General features: G+C 38.8%; 2 protein-coding genes across 13 annotated transcripts in view; both read left to right on the top strand.

Moving 5' to 3' along the window:
* The window catches only part of arrdc1b (arrestin domain containing 1b), a 42,179-nt gene extending 39,291 nt beyond the window's left edge, over positions 1-2,888 (top strand). For both annotated transcript variants that reach the window (XM_077232767.1, XM_077232768.1), the window contains exon 8: positions 493-2,888. In XM_077232767.1, the coding sequence (XP_077088882.1) occupies positions 493-560 (68 nt within the window). In that variant the 3' untranslated portion in view covers positions 561-2,888. The remainder of the gene's footprint in view (positions 1-492) is intronic.
* Positions 2,889-6,983: 4,095 nt separating this feature from the next.
* Positions 6,984-16,078, top strand: part of ehmt1b (euchromatic histone-lysine N-methyltransferase 1b) — a 41,091-nt gene continuing 31,996 nt past the window's right edge. For all 11 annotated transcript variants that reach the window (XM_077232759.1, XM_077232746.1, XM_077232758.1 and 8 more), the window contains exon 1: positions 6,984-7,074. In XM_077232759.1, coding sequence (XP_077088874.1) covers positions 7,054-7,074 — 21 coding nt within the window. In that variant the 5' untranslated portion in view covers positions 6,984-7,053. The remainder of the gene's footprint in view (positions 7,075-16,078) is intronic.

The following is a 16,078-nucleotide window of genomic DNA, read 5'->3' as shown; positions in this document are numbered from 1 at the left end:
GACCAGTTGAACAATACAAGGATATGAAACTGCTCTTTTAATTCTTTCAAATGAATAATATAAAATTGCACAAATAATTTTTGAATTGACCAAAGTGTTTAAAGGGAGGTTACATTAAAAACATACATTTTAACATCAGACGTTAAATTCTGATGTTAAATCCACTATTGTTTTATGTACTGTAGAACTGTTCTATAGTCTATGCAGTATTTAATGCAATTACATCAGAGGTGACTGTAATTAAATTAGAAAAATTTAGAGTAATCCCTTTCTTACTTTACTTTTTCAAGGGAAAAGTAATTAAATTACAATAATTAATGACTTAGTAATGAATTACACCAAACACCGCTTGGTAGCAGCAAACATGTCTCACATTTAATGATCTAGGATCTCTATGAACTAGACATGACCCTGTCCCAGTGTGACTGTAACTGATTATGTAACCAAATTAAATATGCAGAAATATTTATTTATTTTCACTCTAATTTTCAGAGCCGCCTCCCACATATGAGGAAAGCTGCAGTAGCAACAACTCAAGCTTCAACAGCAGCATGAGGTAGACCATTTGGAGGTCTCGCTTCTTCTGGTGCCCCTTGCTGGACGGCACAGGAATTGCTGCCCTTCTCCTCCATGAACCAAATCTCTTCAAAACTCATACATTTTTAGTTAATCCCCTCAGAACATAAATTCAATGTTGAAGAAAACAGTCCTGAAACTGTGTGGGGAGAACGTTTCAGTGCCTAAGAAGATGTAGCACTCATGAGCAACCCCTATATGAGACACACTCCGAGTTCTTGTGAAATGAATACCAGCATCTATAACATTTTGAAGTGAAAGTTACACTGAGAATGAGTTTTCATTCAACCAAGGCTGGCCTTATGTACAGCTCATCACAGAACAAGTAAAATCTGAAATATTATTCTGCCAGGCTGAAAGTTTAGCTGAAGGAATAAACAATCCTTTCCTTGTGACGATCAATATGAATCATAAAGCGCTCCATGCTTGCGCCAGCAGGAATGGCTCTTGACAAAGATGTCTGGCCACAGAGAAAGTTACTCTTGAAAGAACAAGTTTTATTTATCGATGGGGATTGATGTTGGAAGTTTTCATCTGACTTCAAAATCCAACTCCTCACCAAGCAGACACTGTGTGGATACAGCTTCGGAATACCAATGTAGTCAACCATCCTGGGCACATAAGTCATTATCACTTGGCCAAAATGGTAGCCACTGTCCCTTAAGAGAACAACATTTTACATATCATTTATGAACTAGTTCACTTTTGTTTTAGTGGTTTTACAGAGATTTTTGGACTCCTGACTTTGTGTTTTTGTTACCTTATATTACACAAAACAAAGCAAAATAATCATATTTCACCCAAGAATTATTATTTCAAAGTATTTCAAAGAACAGTCATTTGAAGTGTTATTTTTGTTTTTTGTCCTTTCAGACTTTGTGTAATATCAGTGCTGTTAATATGTTAGATGTCAGAAATTTCAGATATGTATCATTTGAAATCTGATGCAAACTGTGCATGTCTTTGTATGTGACACTTGTTTGGTCTTATGCGTTGATATTTGTCAAACTAGCCCACAGCAAATAGAAATTTATGATGGATTTCCGGTGAGGCCTTAGGCTGTACTTGGATTGTTGTCTACAGTCCTTTAATATGGCAAACACTTTTTCATTATAACCTGATCAGACCCTTGAACTGTTGAAGAATTTAAAAAATTGAAGCACAAAAAGGCACTTTTTTATGTGTATGTATATATATATATGTGCGTGTGTGCGTGAATGTTTATCCACCCCAGTCTCCAAAATATAAATGATGATTTTCCATATTTAGTTCAGTATTGTGGTACGTTTAGAACTTTATTCAGTGAGCAAAGAAAGTAAGATTTAGAGCATAACTACAGAACGGACCACATTTATCATGTTCTAAATTATTTTGTATGAAGCAAAACTACAAGACCTGTTTTTGGCACTTACTTGTAACTTTATCTTTTCTCTTTGTGTTTGTTTGAAATTTACCATTTACAATGCTGACAGAGAAGAATCATTCTGATCATTCTACAAAAAGGGTGCCATTTGAGTCCTTCATATGTAATAAAAAAAAAATACTTTAACAATGAATAGCCGATGCCACTTAAAATGTTTTATGTATGTTTTTAAACAAATGAACAAAAATATGTTAACTTTTCATTGTCTTTCATCATGTGGATCCATTTTCTGGCCTGTGTACATTAGGTAAAACAGAAACAAAAAAATAGACACAATATAGACTCCTTCTATATATATATATTGTATTTCATTGCACATGACTTATATTAAAAAGGTTATGTGAGCACTGTGTTACCATCACATTTCCCCCTTTATATTAAAACAATTAATTCTGTAGCTCAGAGAAACGGTCATAATGACATTATCATACTTTCAGAATGCAATATCTTCAAGGGAAAAGTCCCTTTGTCTTCTATTTTGTAATATTTGTCAGTAGGGCAAATTGGTCAATTGGGGTAAATTGACAGTCTGATATTGTGAAAACTGTGAAAATCATATGTAGCTTGAAATTAAAAAATGCAATGAATTAATAGTTACACATTATATAACATAGAATGTTTAAGATCTTATAAAACTGTACTTTAAAGACACCTAATTTTTAGCATGACCCGTTCATATTTATATCAAGGGACCATGTCTTGCTGATTGTATCCCAGCAGGCCACTGTGACTTCCAACAGTGCAGCTAAACTTAAATTCAGATTGTTTCTTCACTGTGAGCAGCATTGTTTTGAAATTCAGCAATTGCACAAATGTTAAGAACATTCTAATAAAAAAGAGCATTGTTATGGTTTATCATCAAAATCCAGTAAAGAAACCCTGACTTGAACACCTGTTCTCTATTTTCAAGCACATTTCGTGAGCTTAGAATTATACAGTTCTATCTCCGTTTAGGGTAGTTCTGAGATATTGAGCATCAAAGTTTTTAAATCCCTGCTGTTCTGTGAGATGGAACTTTTTTATTTTATTAATAACTACTAACAAAATTAAAAAAAAACTAACAAAAATAACACCACACAGGCATTAATAAACACCTAATGGATAAAATTCTCAAACACTCAATTTCAACCAAAAGTAGAGATAGAACCATATAATTCTAAGCTCACGATTTTGCTTTAAATGTGAATCTGATGCATCCTGGTCCCATTGTAATTGTAAAGAAGACAAGTACTTTGAGATGATACTGCGTTGCTTTTACTAGTGCCTCTTTGGCATCAGAAAGAATCATAAGAGAAAGGGAAAGTAGATTGTTAGTTATTTTAGCACTGCAGGTGAAAGAAATTATTAAAATGTGCAAGTCATCCATTTCTGGAAATGTTAAATTTGCAGCATGGAGGAACACTATTTTCTGTCTTTTCCTTTCACCAAAGATTCAACAGCTTTATCAAGTTTCATTTCATCATTGCGTGGTACTTTCTTCCAGCAGGTTTTTATATAAAGTAGCATGATTGTCGATCAATGTTCAATGTAAAGTTGTGACAGAACCGAGCTTGTACAGCAAAGTAATGAAATTGCTTCAATTCTCATCCCCATCCCACACACACGCCAAGATTTTGCTTATTTAAATGTATCTTTTTAAAGTTAATCTTGCTTATTTACTTCTAAACAAGTGATTAAAGGGGCTATAAGTAGAATTCAGAAAACCTTGTTATTAGCGACACTGATGGTCGTTAAGTGAACTGCAGACAGCATCTTATTGCTCGTGCTTGCACTCGTGCACACGTAACGTACAAGAGGCCAAACGTGATTCCGATATTCTCACAGCGAAGTTGTTTTTTGTTCTTAGCTTAGAAGTAAAAATAAGTTGGAAATACCTTTGCATCAATATACTGTTAAGGAACATCCTGACACCGTACAGGCTGCTGAGAGTGACGTTTAGATGAAAATAGCCTAAGCCTATGTGCAGCGCGGTTTCCTCTCAATAACAAAACAAACGCAAAAGAAATGACAGCATGACTGAGAAAGCGGCAGTTAAGAAAACATTTAATCATAGCGATGTGGATATGTTTGCACCAGCTCTGCAATTCACCGGAAGCATCAAAACAGATGAGGTGATGCAAATTACACAGGTATGATATTATATTTAAAACTAAATACTTTACAGATCTGGCTATGTGGGACTATAGTTTGAATTAATCCCTTTTCTTTTCATGACACAGTGATATTACAGTACAGAATGGGTCTTTCAGCATGAGCCTGAACATTGTATAAGCATTAATTTCATGTGTCATTGAACGGAAGAAAGGATCTCAGGAGCGCGTGTAAACATCGCATTCTTTTCATTTTCCCGGCAAAAAACTTCCTGAGTCCTTCAGTTTACAGGCTTTCATTGACAACCTAGTTAGGGAAGGTCTCGTTTTTTAAAGTTTTGTTACAAGCAGTTCACATATTGGCAATAAATGAAGCGATTAATACATGCAGATTCTTACATAGCCCCATTTAAATGCATGAAATCCGTTTATTAGTTCAGTTTGAACTGATCCAAATTAATTCTATTTACTTTCTATATTGTTCATGAAGATAATTGATACTTTCTATATTGTTCATGAAGATAATTGATGGAGAAACCTGAGAATGTTGAAAAAATAGCCATTTCCCATGTAATAGTGATTACATTATAATAGTAACAAAAACACATTAGTAATAGTTATATAACAATTTGTTCTCCAGTATGTTGTTCAGTACCCCTAAATAGATGCACTAGATGAATATAAACAGCGCATAACTGGATTGCCAGAATTGATTGCCTGGATTTCATTTTGATTCTCATGGACAGTTTTCTGAATGGCAACAGGAAAAAGGGGTAAAAGATCAAGCGACCAGCTACACATCCAGCACTGCTGCCTCTTTCTTGTTGCCATAGAAACTGATCCCAATCCATCATTATCACAGAGCCACACAAGGACATGGACATGTGTGTTTAGCCTGCATGAATATACACACTCTAAAGGTCTTAGAAAAAGAAGATGTGGTAACAAAAAAATGTATATGGAGAATGTTGATGGGTTGTCAGATAAATTACTTTTTTGCTGAAGTAAAAGGCCTATTGCGTTGTGGTCTTGGCTGGCCTGCTGGCATGGTAAAAAAATAAAATAAATTTGAGGATCAAAACCCACTATTCTTTCCTAACAGATTGAGCAAAGGTTAGCAAGTCCGATTCAGGAAGGAATCATTCATTTGAATGCGCAGGTGACTGAGAGTGCAAGTCTATATTGCTATTGGATGACTGAGCTAATATTTGAAGTGAACTGATGATTTGGCTGATGAGGCAAAATATACTTTAAAATATAAGCTTTACAAATGAAACATACTGTAAATATGAGAGCTTCATCAACATTTTTTTCAGCGAAGTGATGTTAATGAACTTTGTATATATCATTTCATGTGAATACAAATTTTAGATTCTAAATAATTCAATGTTTTATGAATCATATCAGCAAATTGAACTCGGGCAAATAAAATGAATTATAACAACCCCTTTAAAAAAACCTAATACAAAAACCTAATACGTTTTGATTTAAATCATGTTATATGCCGATCTAGGATGCTTTATTGGTTTGAAATATTTACAAAAACCCCAAAGGGTAAACATTTATAAATAAATACAATCAAAAGATAAAACAATAAATAAATAAAACATTTTTTTATTTTATTTAAATACCTCTAATTTTTCGTTGGCTAGTCTGTTGGTTGGTTTCAGTGGGGTTTTGGGAAGTATTCAGCTTTACAAATATTAACATTATAAGCGTTTTTTTTTTCCGTTCATTTTTTTTACAGCTTTTCTATATTCCAAACCTAATTGTTTTAGGTACTGTTGACTTCGCCTTTAAAATTAGCCTGAAATCCCATAATTTCCACATATTTCACATCCAAAAGTCAGCTTTTGTCAGAAAAGTCAGAAGATTAATTAAATAGCCTACAATTATTGCCTCATGATAAGGCCAACCCGAATTAAACATTTTCAAGCTGAAAACTGGGCATACTTCATAAATAAGCAGATTACCAAATGAAATTAAAACTAAATTAAAGCATATTTTTGGCATGTATGTGGCACCCTGGTGTAAAACTATAAAGGGTTTTGAACTGGTTCTTTGAAACGGTTCAAAATAACCGATTCTCAGATAGGCCTATTAGTTGAACCTCACTACTACTTTTTTTATTATTATTATTTTATTAGACATTAAACATAAAATACAACAATAACATGACATCCTAAAAGATAACAATAAAAATGAATCAACAATAAAAGAGTAAGAAACAAAAATAAGACAGAATTGAGAAAAAATTAAATAAACGGGGATAAGGACTATCTATTATGAATAATATAATGATTTAAGATAAAGTTAGAAACCAGTGACTGGTACTGAAAGAAAGAAAACAGCATACAGTAGCCTATATTAATTCACTTTTCAATAAGCTTCAATTATTTAGCAAATACAATTGTATCACTACATTTTTTGTTATCTATACATTTGTGAGACTCAATATACAACTGAAAATCAGCCAAAAGATCCTGAAAAGATCTGTTTTTATAAAATATAATTCTAATAAATTTATTGGAGCACTTTTTACTGTTAATGTCCACATCATTTAAATAAAGAACAGGTTCAATTCTACAAATATTGGAGCACTTTTTACTGTTAATGTCCACACCATTTAAATAAAGAACAGGTTCAATTCTACAAATGTTAAGGGACAACATATGGCTTCTCATTAACATTATTAGACCTGTGGGAATGGCTTTATCACAGAATAATACTCTCTTTAGGAAATGCCCACTTATTCATGAAATTTTCATAAGAAAGAAACTGAGCTGACTGATCTAAAAGGTCAGATAAAAAGTAAATTCCTTTGTCTTTCCATCTCTGTAAATAAAGAGATTTCCGGTTTACTGTAATATAAGCATTATTCGACAAGATGGCTAGTGTACTCCACATAGCGCCAAATGAACCGGTGACGTATGCCAAGGGGGCGGGGTCTCGGGGTGAGGAGCAATGGCTTCAATGAAAATTGAGGTAAGAGCAGATCAACGATTCTACATTGTAACTTTGTTTATCTGTGTAATTATGTGGTTTTTACCAGTTTGACTCAACGACTGGCTGACAGACTGTTTGCGGCACATTGAGCAGCCGGTTGAAGCTTTTGAGCGGCTAACCCGGGCACGTTTCGTCACGAATCTTTCAAAGAGCCCACCTGACTGTCCGTTTCAGTGTGAAAACTCGGTGCTTTTGTGCGAGTGAGTGGTCGTGAAGCTTTGTGAAGGAAAATAATGGGGCGGCCTCCCTTTTTGCAGTGCGGCTGTTGTCGCCTGGAAACCTGAATACTGGTCGCATTTGCTCTTTGTTACACGGCGATGTGATTGTTGTTATGCTAGTTCCAGGGCTCTATCCGGCTTCAGATGCCGCTGTTGCAATTGTAAATACAGCGTCAGTGCATATTGTTATATTATTTGTACATCATCCATAAGCACATTCCTTCGTCCACCAGCCAAACACCCATCAGCCTATCCCTTTTGTTTTTAGGAATATTTTAGCAATACCAGTAGTTTGTAACGTCTTTCATGCAGGAAACTGTGGCTAAAGGCTACTTGGTGCTAAAGCAGTTGTCAACATTAGTGTTGTGTTGTGTTGTGAAAATACATGTACCGTTGGTTACATATAAAAGGTTTTTAGACATTGGTTTGCTCTTTGGAAAGCTGTTATGTTCCTAACGTTAGTTATAAATTCCAAGTTAATCAATTTAGAATTTCAGTAATAATTTTCATTATCCTAAAGATCCTAATGTGAATTTTTCTTTCTAAAAAATTCTACGTGAACTAGCAACCGAATAAAATACCACTTTAGGTAATTAAAATATTATTATTATTATTATTATTATTATTATTATTATTATTTTAATCTTTCAGGAGTCCTATATCAATACACAACACTATTGTTCTTGAGATATTCTTTTAACTGTCCAATAGCATAACATTAACATTCATAGCAAAACATTCAATATAGCCTACTATATGTGCTGATCAAATTTTAAGAATTTTATTTGATTGATTGATCTAGGATTTAAGGATTAGTTCCGAATTATGATAGAAATTCTGATTGAAATCCTGTACACTCCTTTAGGAATGTTTTATTTTATTTTTTTGACAGTGTGAAGTCATACACATTGGAAGAGGCATTCGGGAATTTAGTTTTATTCAGTTTATTGGATAACATTGAAGTATTGCAGTTTTATTGCTGTTGTCTGGAGGGTGTTCAGATTTTTAAATAATGCTCACTATATGTAGTACTATAAGGAAACGCATCATCATGTTTATCTACTGGAGAGAAACTGTACTTGCTCACCGACAGGGGGAGCCCTGTGATTGGGCCTTTTCTAACAGCTTCTTGTGTCTCTTGTAGGAAGGAATGAGGTAAAGTAGCCAACTTGCTGGAGAAATGTTCTGCCTGACACTTCAAACAGATGGTGCAATTAAGAGTTTCCCCTTAGATTGTTCTTGTGTTGAATATTTAAAGTCTAAAAGCAAGCAATGCTTTAGTGCTAAAGGCAAATGAGTAGATGACAGATTAATTTTTTTGGGGTGAACTATCCCTTTAAAGGAACATGCCGACTTTTTGGATCTTTAGCTTATTCACTGTATCCCCAGAGTTAGATAAGTCCATACATACCCTTTTCATCTCTGTGCGTGCTGTAACTCTGTCCGACGCACCCACCGCTAGCCTAGCTTAGCACAAAGACTGGAAGTAAATGGCTCCAGCTAGCATACTGCTCCCAATAAGTGACAAAATAACGCCAAAATTTTCCTATTTATATGTTGTGATTTGTATTCACAGTGTGTACAAATAACAGTCTCATTAAAAAAACGTTAGATTAATTAGCTGCACAGTACTTGGTTGCCTTGTCCGCCTAAATTAATTATAAATAAACATAAACTAGTAGGCTATTTGCAGTATATTAAACCGAGTTTTTGACCTAATTATTTTGCACTGAAATGTCACACAGTCTGTCGGCTCTGACAGCGTTGCATCACGTGCATCTGCGCAATATAGCCTATAATTTACAAAAAATAGTACAATGTCAACTAGTGATATCAGCACAAGAACTGTTGAGGAATATGCAACAAAATTTAGACAATTGTTTTTGTCATATGTTATAACTGACAGACACTATCATTTCAGCCGCTCTGTGCATGTCCTCGCACAGAGCTCAGCTGAACATAGGAGCTCAGCTTCGCGGCTGAGACACGAATAGACTATTAATTTAAAGCTTTTACTCTTAAACACAAAAGGCACGTCCGCTTTAATAAAAAAAAAGAATATTTATTAAACAAATCAGATCAAGACGAGAGCAGAAACGAAATAAAGTGCATAACTGAAAAATAAAGCATAGGCTCAAAACAAATACAAACTGTGGGTACAGCGCAAGTTGCGTTTGGGTGCGCCTGCAGTTATAAAACGATTATTACTAATTGGCATATTTCAATGTTTTATGCCAATTCCGATATGTTCATTCATATAGCCTACTCAAAACAGACGGGGCAACCAAACGCAGACAAGTTAGCTTACCGTTTTTAGGTGATATGCCATTTTTGTAGTCGAGCTGTGATATACTAACTGTTGCTTGCAAACTTTGCATTCAACTTTTTTTACCTTTTCTATTTTCGTAAAATGCTGCCACACTGCTGATGTCTTTGACATGGTAGAGGAGGACTGACAGTAAATTAAACGCTCACAATTAAATTATTTTTCAGCAAACAACCAAACCAATGCCTTCTAGTACTTTCTTCAATCTGTCTCCAGTGGGTTGGGATAAAACAAGGGGGGTGTTCTGAAGTAGGGCTGCAACTAACGACTATTTTAATAGTCGACTAGTCACCGACTATTGAAACGATTAGTCGACTAATCGAATAATTATTAAATTTTTCTAAAATTTAGCATGAGATTGCTTTAATTCTGTGGAAAATGATAGTAAACACAAGAAAGAAGGGGGTACTTCAATGAAAAATGCATATTTTATTGGACTTTGCTGCTGATAGGCCGATTCATACTAAAAGTAAAGAAAAATGCCCTGTCTAAAACCAATTAGGCACAGTGCTCGGTCAGTATAGACATAAATACATAGTTAAAGAAACTATCATTTTTATAAAGGACAGGGACATTTGTTCATAAGAAAAAATTTATTAAAATCAAGTAAACATTTTCTTCCTGTAAATCAGGGGCAGGCACATTAACAGCAATAAAACAGTAAACAAAAATATTAAGTGCATTTTGTGAAATGCATTCAGTGGTCAATCTGTTGCAAAAGAACTATGCTTATAAAATGTACAATGTACATCCAAAACAAAACGTATTGGCTTCCATGTTATTTAAATCTTACCAAGGCAAGTCAAACTCCGTTTCATTCAACTGTCCGACGTGCTTTCTCTTTAAATGTTCATGCATCACCGTGGTGCTGCCGTTATAAGCAAGGACTGCTTTGCAAACCATGCAGGTAATCTTTTTATTCGCCGTATCCAGGCTAAAATGTTCCCAAACTTTAGATGTTTTGGTACGCGCAGCTGCTGCGTTGGACGCCGCCATTTCTGTATGTTATCGCTCAGCAGAGAAGCTAATGCGCATGTGCGACTCTCGGCAGAGATTGTAATGAAGAGAGATGCCTCGGTCGGAAAAAACATGTCTGGCGACAACTTCGACAGTGAAATTCATTGTCGACTATTTCTATTATTGATTCTTGTCGACAACGTCGACGAATCGTTGCAGTCCTATTCTGAAGACAGACTGTTACCTGTGAAACAGGTGCTCTGAAAAAAACCCCATTAGAAATTAGTGATTTCCCCTGATGAAAGTAACATGGCAAAAAATCGACTTTTGACAGAATTTTGGTCGAGCCAGAACGTGCTCTATCGCCCCAGTAACAAATGAGCGGTGCTAAAGGTAACTCTCGGCTCCTCTTATTGCATAAGCGTAGCTTACGCTATGGGAAAACTCCTTTTCTCGAGAATATTGAAGCCAAATTTTTAAAACGCAGTGCAGCTGGAACGCGGTCATTGGCTGTGCTGCGACAACTGCACGAACCTATGGCGAGGAGGCTCAGCCGCGAGAACCAATCAGGCTGCTTCGCGGCCTGGCGCGTCAGAGCCTGCTAGAATGGGCATGGCCTAAGCTTTTATATTCAGCGAAAGGTAGTCAGATTTTGTCTCCTTCAGTGAACTCTCCACTTCGCTGATCTCTGGAAAGAAGCCTTCGTCGCCGTCGAAAAGCCTTCAGTGCAGTTTCTGAGGACGCCGGCTTCCTAGTTTTCACTGGACGCCACCTTCATCCCGCTGTTCCACTGTGCCATACGGCGCACTATATCCTTTTAAAGCATTAGTGTGTTCGTCGCTGCGTCACACTCTTTCTAAAAGAGCAAATTCCGAGGCGTTGTTTCAAATGCCTTGCACTAAATGCGCCTCGTGCAGAGGCCCTTTATAGCGGAGACCGTCACATCGCTGTGGTCGCCGCTGAATCTGCACTCGCCAGGGCGGCTGCCCTGAATGTGACGAGATGGATCTCCCCACCCTGCGGGCTCCACGTTTTCGCAGACGACGACCCAACGCTCCCGCGTCCACTCTCCGTTTGAAAGAGCCGCGCAAAAAGAAGCAACGCTCACAAGGGATGCCAGAGCGGACAGACACGAGCGAACGCACGCCGGACCAGTCCCCGCGTGTCTCGCTCTGTTTCGCGCGTCATGCAGAGCCCTCTCGAGCTCTCTGCATGACCCAGACGGGCACTTAGTGAGTTTTCGGCCTGGAAACCAACCACGCTGAAACTGCATCACTCACGACGGCTGTTCTCGGATGAGAAAATGCCGCTCTCCTCCCGTTTCACAACGGCGGGGTAAGAGGATTAATGAGCGTTCAAAAACAGGTGAACTCACATTCTACATAGAGATACATTTTCTCCTGTGCTTATGCACGAAATGGATGAGCCCACGCTGGCCCCGCTCCCGCGTGACTCTTTCTCTACTAAGTCTACAGAGGTCAATCTCTTCACCTCAGAAGACAACACTCATTGCCGAATATTTTTCTCAAAGAGCAGGTGCTCGCTTGCCCATGATTTGTCGAGCCACCCGCTGTATGCATTCAGCGCGGTTGGTTTTCGGCCTGGAAACCAACCACGCTGAAACTGCATCACTCACGACGGCTGTTCTCGGATGAGAAAATGCCGCTCTCCTATGTGTTCGCGCTAACGGTCTTGCGTCATTCCCGCCCCTGTGGCTCAGTGGTGGAATCGAAGACTTCCACGCCAGAGACCCATGTTTGAATCCCTGCTCTGACAGCAGGTGTAATGGGTAAAGCACATTTTAACGTCCGATTTCCACGTCATATATGAACTGTCTACATGACTCGGACGGACACAATGAATGCGTTTTCTTGCCTGGGATACAGCCACGTTGAAACTGCATTCACTCACAGTCACAACAGCTGTTCTCACTAGGACATGTTGTTCTCTTCACTGCGCTTGCTGCAAGCTTCCTCACGTACAAAAAGCGACCCGCCCCTCGCACCCTCCCGTTTCACAACGGCAGGGTAAGAGGATTAATGAGCGTTCAAAAACAGGTGAACTCACATTCTACATAGAGATACATTTTCTCCTGTGCTTATGCACGAAATGGATGAGCCCACGCTGGCCCCGCTTCCGCGTGACTCTTTCTCTACTAAGTCTACAGAGGTCAATCTCTTCACCTCAGAAGACAACACTCATTGCCGAATATTTTTCTCAAAGAGCAGGTGCTCGCTTGCCCACGATTGGTCGAGCTGCCCGCTGTATGCATTCCCTCCGGTCACGATGTTACCACAGGTCATCGAATGGATCGGGGGAGCAAGTGTGCAGTTCTTCTAATCGCACCTCTCTGGAAGACCCATTTATGGGTCCCCGAGCTGGTACAGCTGCTGGAAACAGCCCCATGGCCGGTTCCGCTAAGGAGAGACATCCTCACGCAGGCAAACCAACTAATCTGCCATCCCCATCCCGACTTGTGGGCCCTTCATGTATGGCCCCTCAATGGGTGAAAACGATCACTGAGGCAAGAACGCCGTCAACTAGACTCCAGAGTCGTCCTTAAGCCAAGGCATGGTTATGTTCATAAAGTGCTCTTGACTCCGTTCAGAGCCAGGGCTCGAATTTCGGCGCGGGATTGCGGGTATTGTACATCATTTTAATCATTCCCGCAGGTCTTGCGTATATAATGCAGGAAATTCCCACAAACATTAATTCAATTTAGCATTTATGTTGTATGAGTAAATTTAACCTAACAGATTATAAGATCAAATCAGTCATTTTAAAACTTTCTGCGAGACGCAATTTCACAAATTGCATGAGTGATTCAGCGTTGCCGCCAATGCCGCGTCTTCTCTGTCTCTCAAAATGGGATGCACAAGGCAAGCCAATCGCGCTGCAGCTGCAGACTCGCGTTTCAGGAGTAGGGACATTTGATGGAAATGTCACTTGCACAATCGGTCCATTGCATCGTCACTAAGGTTTATAATTTGTACGTCTTTTTAAGTCTTACCTATTTAAACATTCAAGCGATTTTTTTTCGGATTCTTTAACGGTCAAAAGCACACAACATTGTCTAAATTCCGGTCTTGGTGAGTATTCTCTCAAACACAACCAGTTATGTCTTAAATTTAAATAATAAAAAAAGAAAATGCATGTGACACTATAATGAAAAGAGTATGGGGGGGTTCACGTTACGTATTTTGCGCGCTCAAGTTCGGTATTTATCTTTGCTGAAATGTCTTCGTCTTCATGGAGAACATGGCTCATGATTGCTTAGCAACGGGGAGCCCTTTTTAAAAGAGGAGAAAGTGGCGCAGACTGCGTTTTCCACGCAACATATGAACGGCCCCTTAATGGATCCGTGCACTAGCTCTTAAAGGGAGAGTAGCCTAAAATGTGTCTGTCATTATTGTATCTAAAACAACAGAAAATAGCATTAATTGTAAGGAATTAGGATTAATAGCCTATAGCCCTATTCGCACGGGATAAGTATTACCTGGTGACCTCTAGTAATTGTAATAATTGCGTAGGTTGTCTGAGATCTTAATCCCCTGCAGATCGGCCATGTCTGTAATTTGTAAAGTAAAAATTCCCCTGCAAATTACCTACTATATTTCGCTGAACACCAAGGTCCTGTGATAATTTTAGACCTCACACGAGGTCCCCAGATAATGCTAATCCAGTGCGAATAGGGCTTTTGTTATCACATTATACAGGACTAAAAGACTATTCCGTGATATTTTAAATTTTCATTACTTTTCTCCGTTTCTGTAGTATTTCTGAATACTAGTGTTAGACCTAAACCTTTCTCTTTATTTTGTGTATGTGTTTGTGCTACTTTTTTCAATTTAATTTAAAGATTGAAATCAAAATTCCTTTTGTTGTGTAAACTAAAAAAAATTACCCCATCGTAAAAACACAAATACAATGAGTGAGCAAACATTTAGGTAAATGTAATTTTTAAAAAATTTCTAAAAAAAAGCTCCCCCCTCAAATTAAAAAATCCCCCCCATAAGATTCACCTAAAGGGGATTTCCCCCCTATTTTCCAAAATGAAATCCAGGCCCTGAGAGCGCAGGTTATTTCACTAGCAGCTCTTTCCTCGCCAGAAGATGAAAGAGACGCGAATTTACTCTGTCCCGTCAGGGTTATCAGAGTTTATTTGGAGCCTTCTGCCTCTTTCAGACAATCAGAACAGCACTTTGTATGCTTTGGCGGCCGCACCAAAGGGCTCGGTGTGACAAAGCAGAGATTATCGCGCTGGATAGTGGACACTACGCGCTGGCTTATGAGTCTAAGGGCCTGCATTGCCCCTTAGACGTCAGAGCTCATTCCATGAGAGGCATGGCCTCGTCATGGGCTTGGTCAAGTGGAATACCCATGGAAGATACTTGTGCGGCGGCCGGCTGGGCCTCGTCGTCAGCATTTATCAGATTTTATAACCTGGAAGTTCCCGCTTTGCAAGCGAGGGTTCTTTCAGTGTAAGAGCAAGCACACACCCCCTAGGCCATAGGGCCCGATGAATATCTGGTCCTGGCTAAACCCGACCTACGATTCTTATATATTTATATATACATAAATTATAAGGATCTGACCCTGTTAGGCCCATTTCCTCGCTTTCCTATGCAAGGCTCGTCAAATGACCAGTTTCTATTGGGATTCATAACTTTACTCATCTATGGGCCTCAGTCATCTTGCTTCGGGCTACAGTATGGAGCGAAGTTAAGCACGCATGGCGTTTTGAAGGGGGTTCCCATAGCTTAAGCTAGCCTTACGCAATACGAGAGACCTCTCGAAAGGGAACGTCTCGGTTACTAACGTAACCTCGGTTCCCTGAGAAGAGGGACGAGTATTGCGTAACCCGCCGTGCTATTGTGCTTTAATCAGGGGATCGCTTCTATCGACTTAACCTGACTACCTTTAGCTGAATGGGCCAATATACAGGCTTAGGCCACGTCCATTCTGGCGGGCTCTGACGCGCCAGGGCGCGAAGCAGCCTGATTGGTTCTCGCGTCTGAGCCGTTTCGTCATAGGTTTGTGCAGTTGCCGCAGCACAGCCAATGACCGCGCTAGCCGCTTATCTGTGTCTGCTGTGCAGCTGCACTGCGTTTTAAAAATTTGGCTTCAATATTCTCGAGAAAAGGAGTTTTCACATAGCGTAAGCTAGCCTTGCGCGATACTCGTTCCCTCTGCTCAGGGAACCGAGGTTACGTCAGTAACCGAGACGGACTGTAGCCTTCACCTTGCTAACGAATTGGAGGGGCAGGGGCAGCTTTCATTTTTGAGAAACAATAGCTACGTTTACATGGACACATTTTGGTTCAATCGGAATGTAGTCAATCACGGTGTTTACATGAACGATAAATAAAGTAATCGGGTTGATGTGCACGTTTATGTCACAAGATTCAAATCGTAGATTTTTTGACTTGTGCACACTGCATGAATATACTGCCGCTGTTCGTGCATAACTATTCTTCTCTAT

The sequence above is a fragment of the Siphateles boraxobius genome, unplaced genomic scaffold (genome assembly GCF_051911475.1).
Source record: "Siphateles boraxobius isolate OS27281-9 unplaced genomic scaffold, OSU_SipBor_1 18, whole genome shotgun sequence".
Classification (NCBI taxonomy): domain Eukaryota; kingdom Metazoa; phylum Chordata; class Actinopteri; order Cypriniformes; family Leuciscidae; genus Siphateles; species Siphateles boraxobius.
This window is presented reverse-complemented; position numbering and strand designations above follow the sequence as displayed.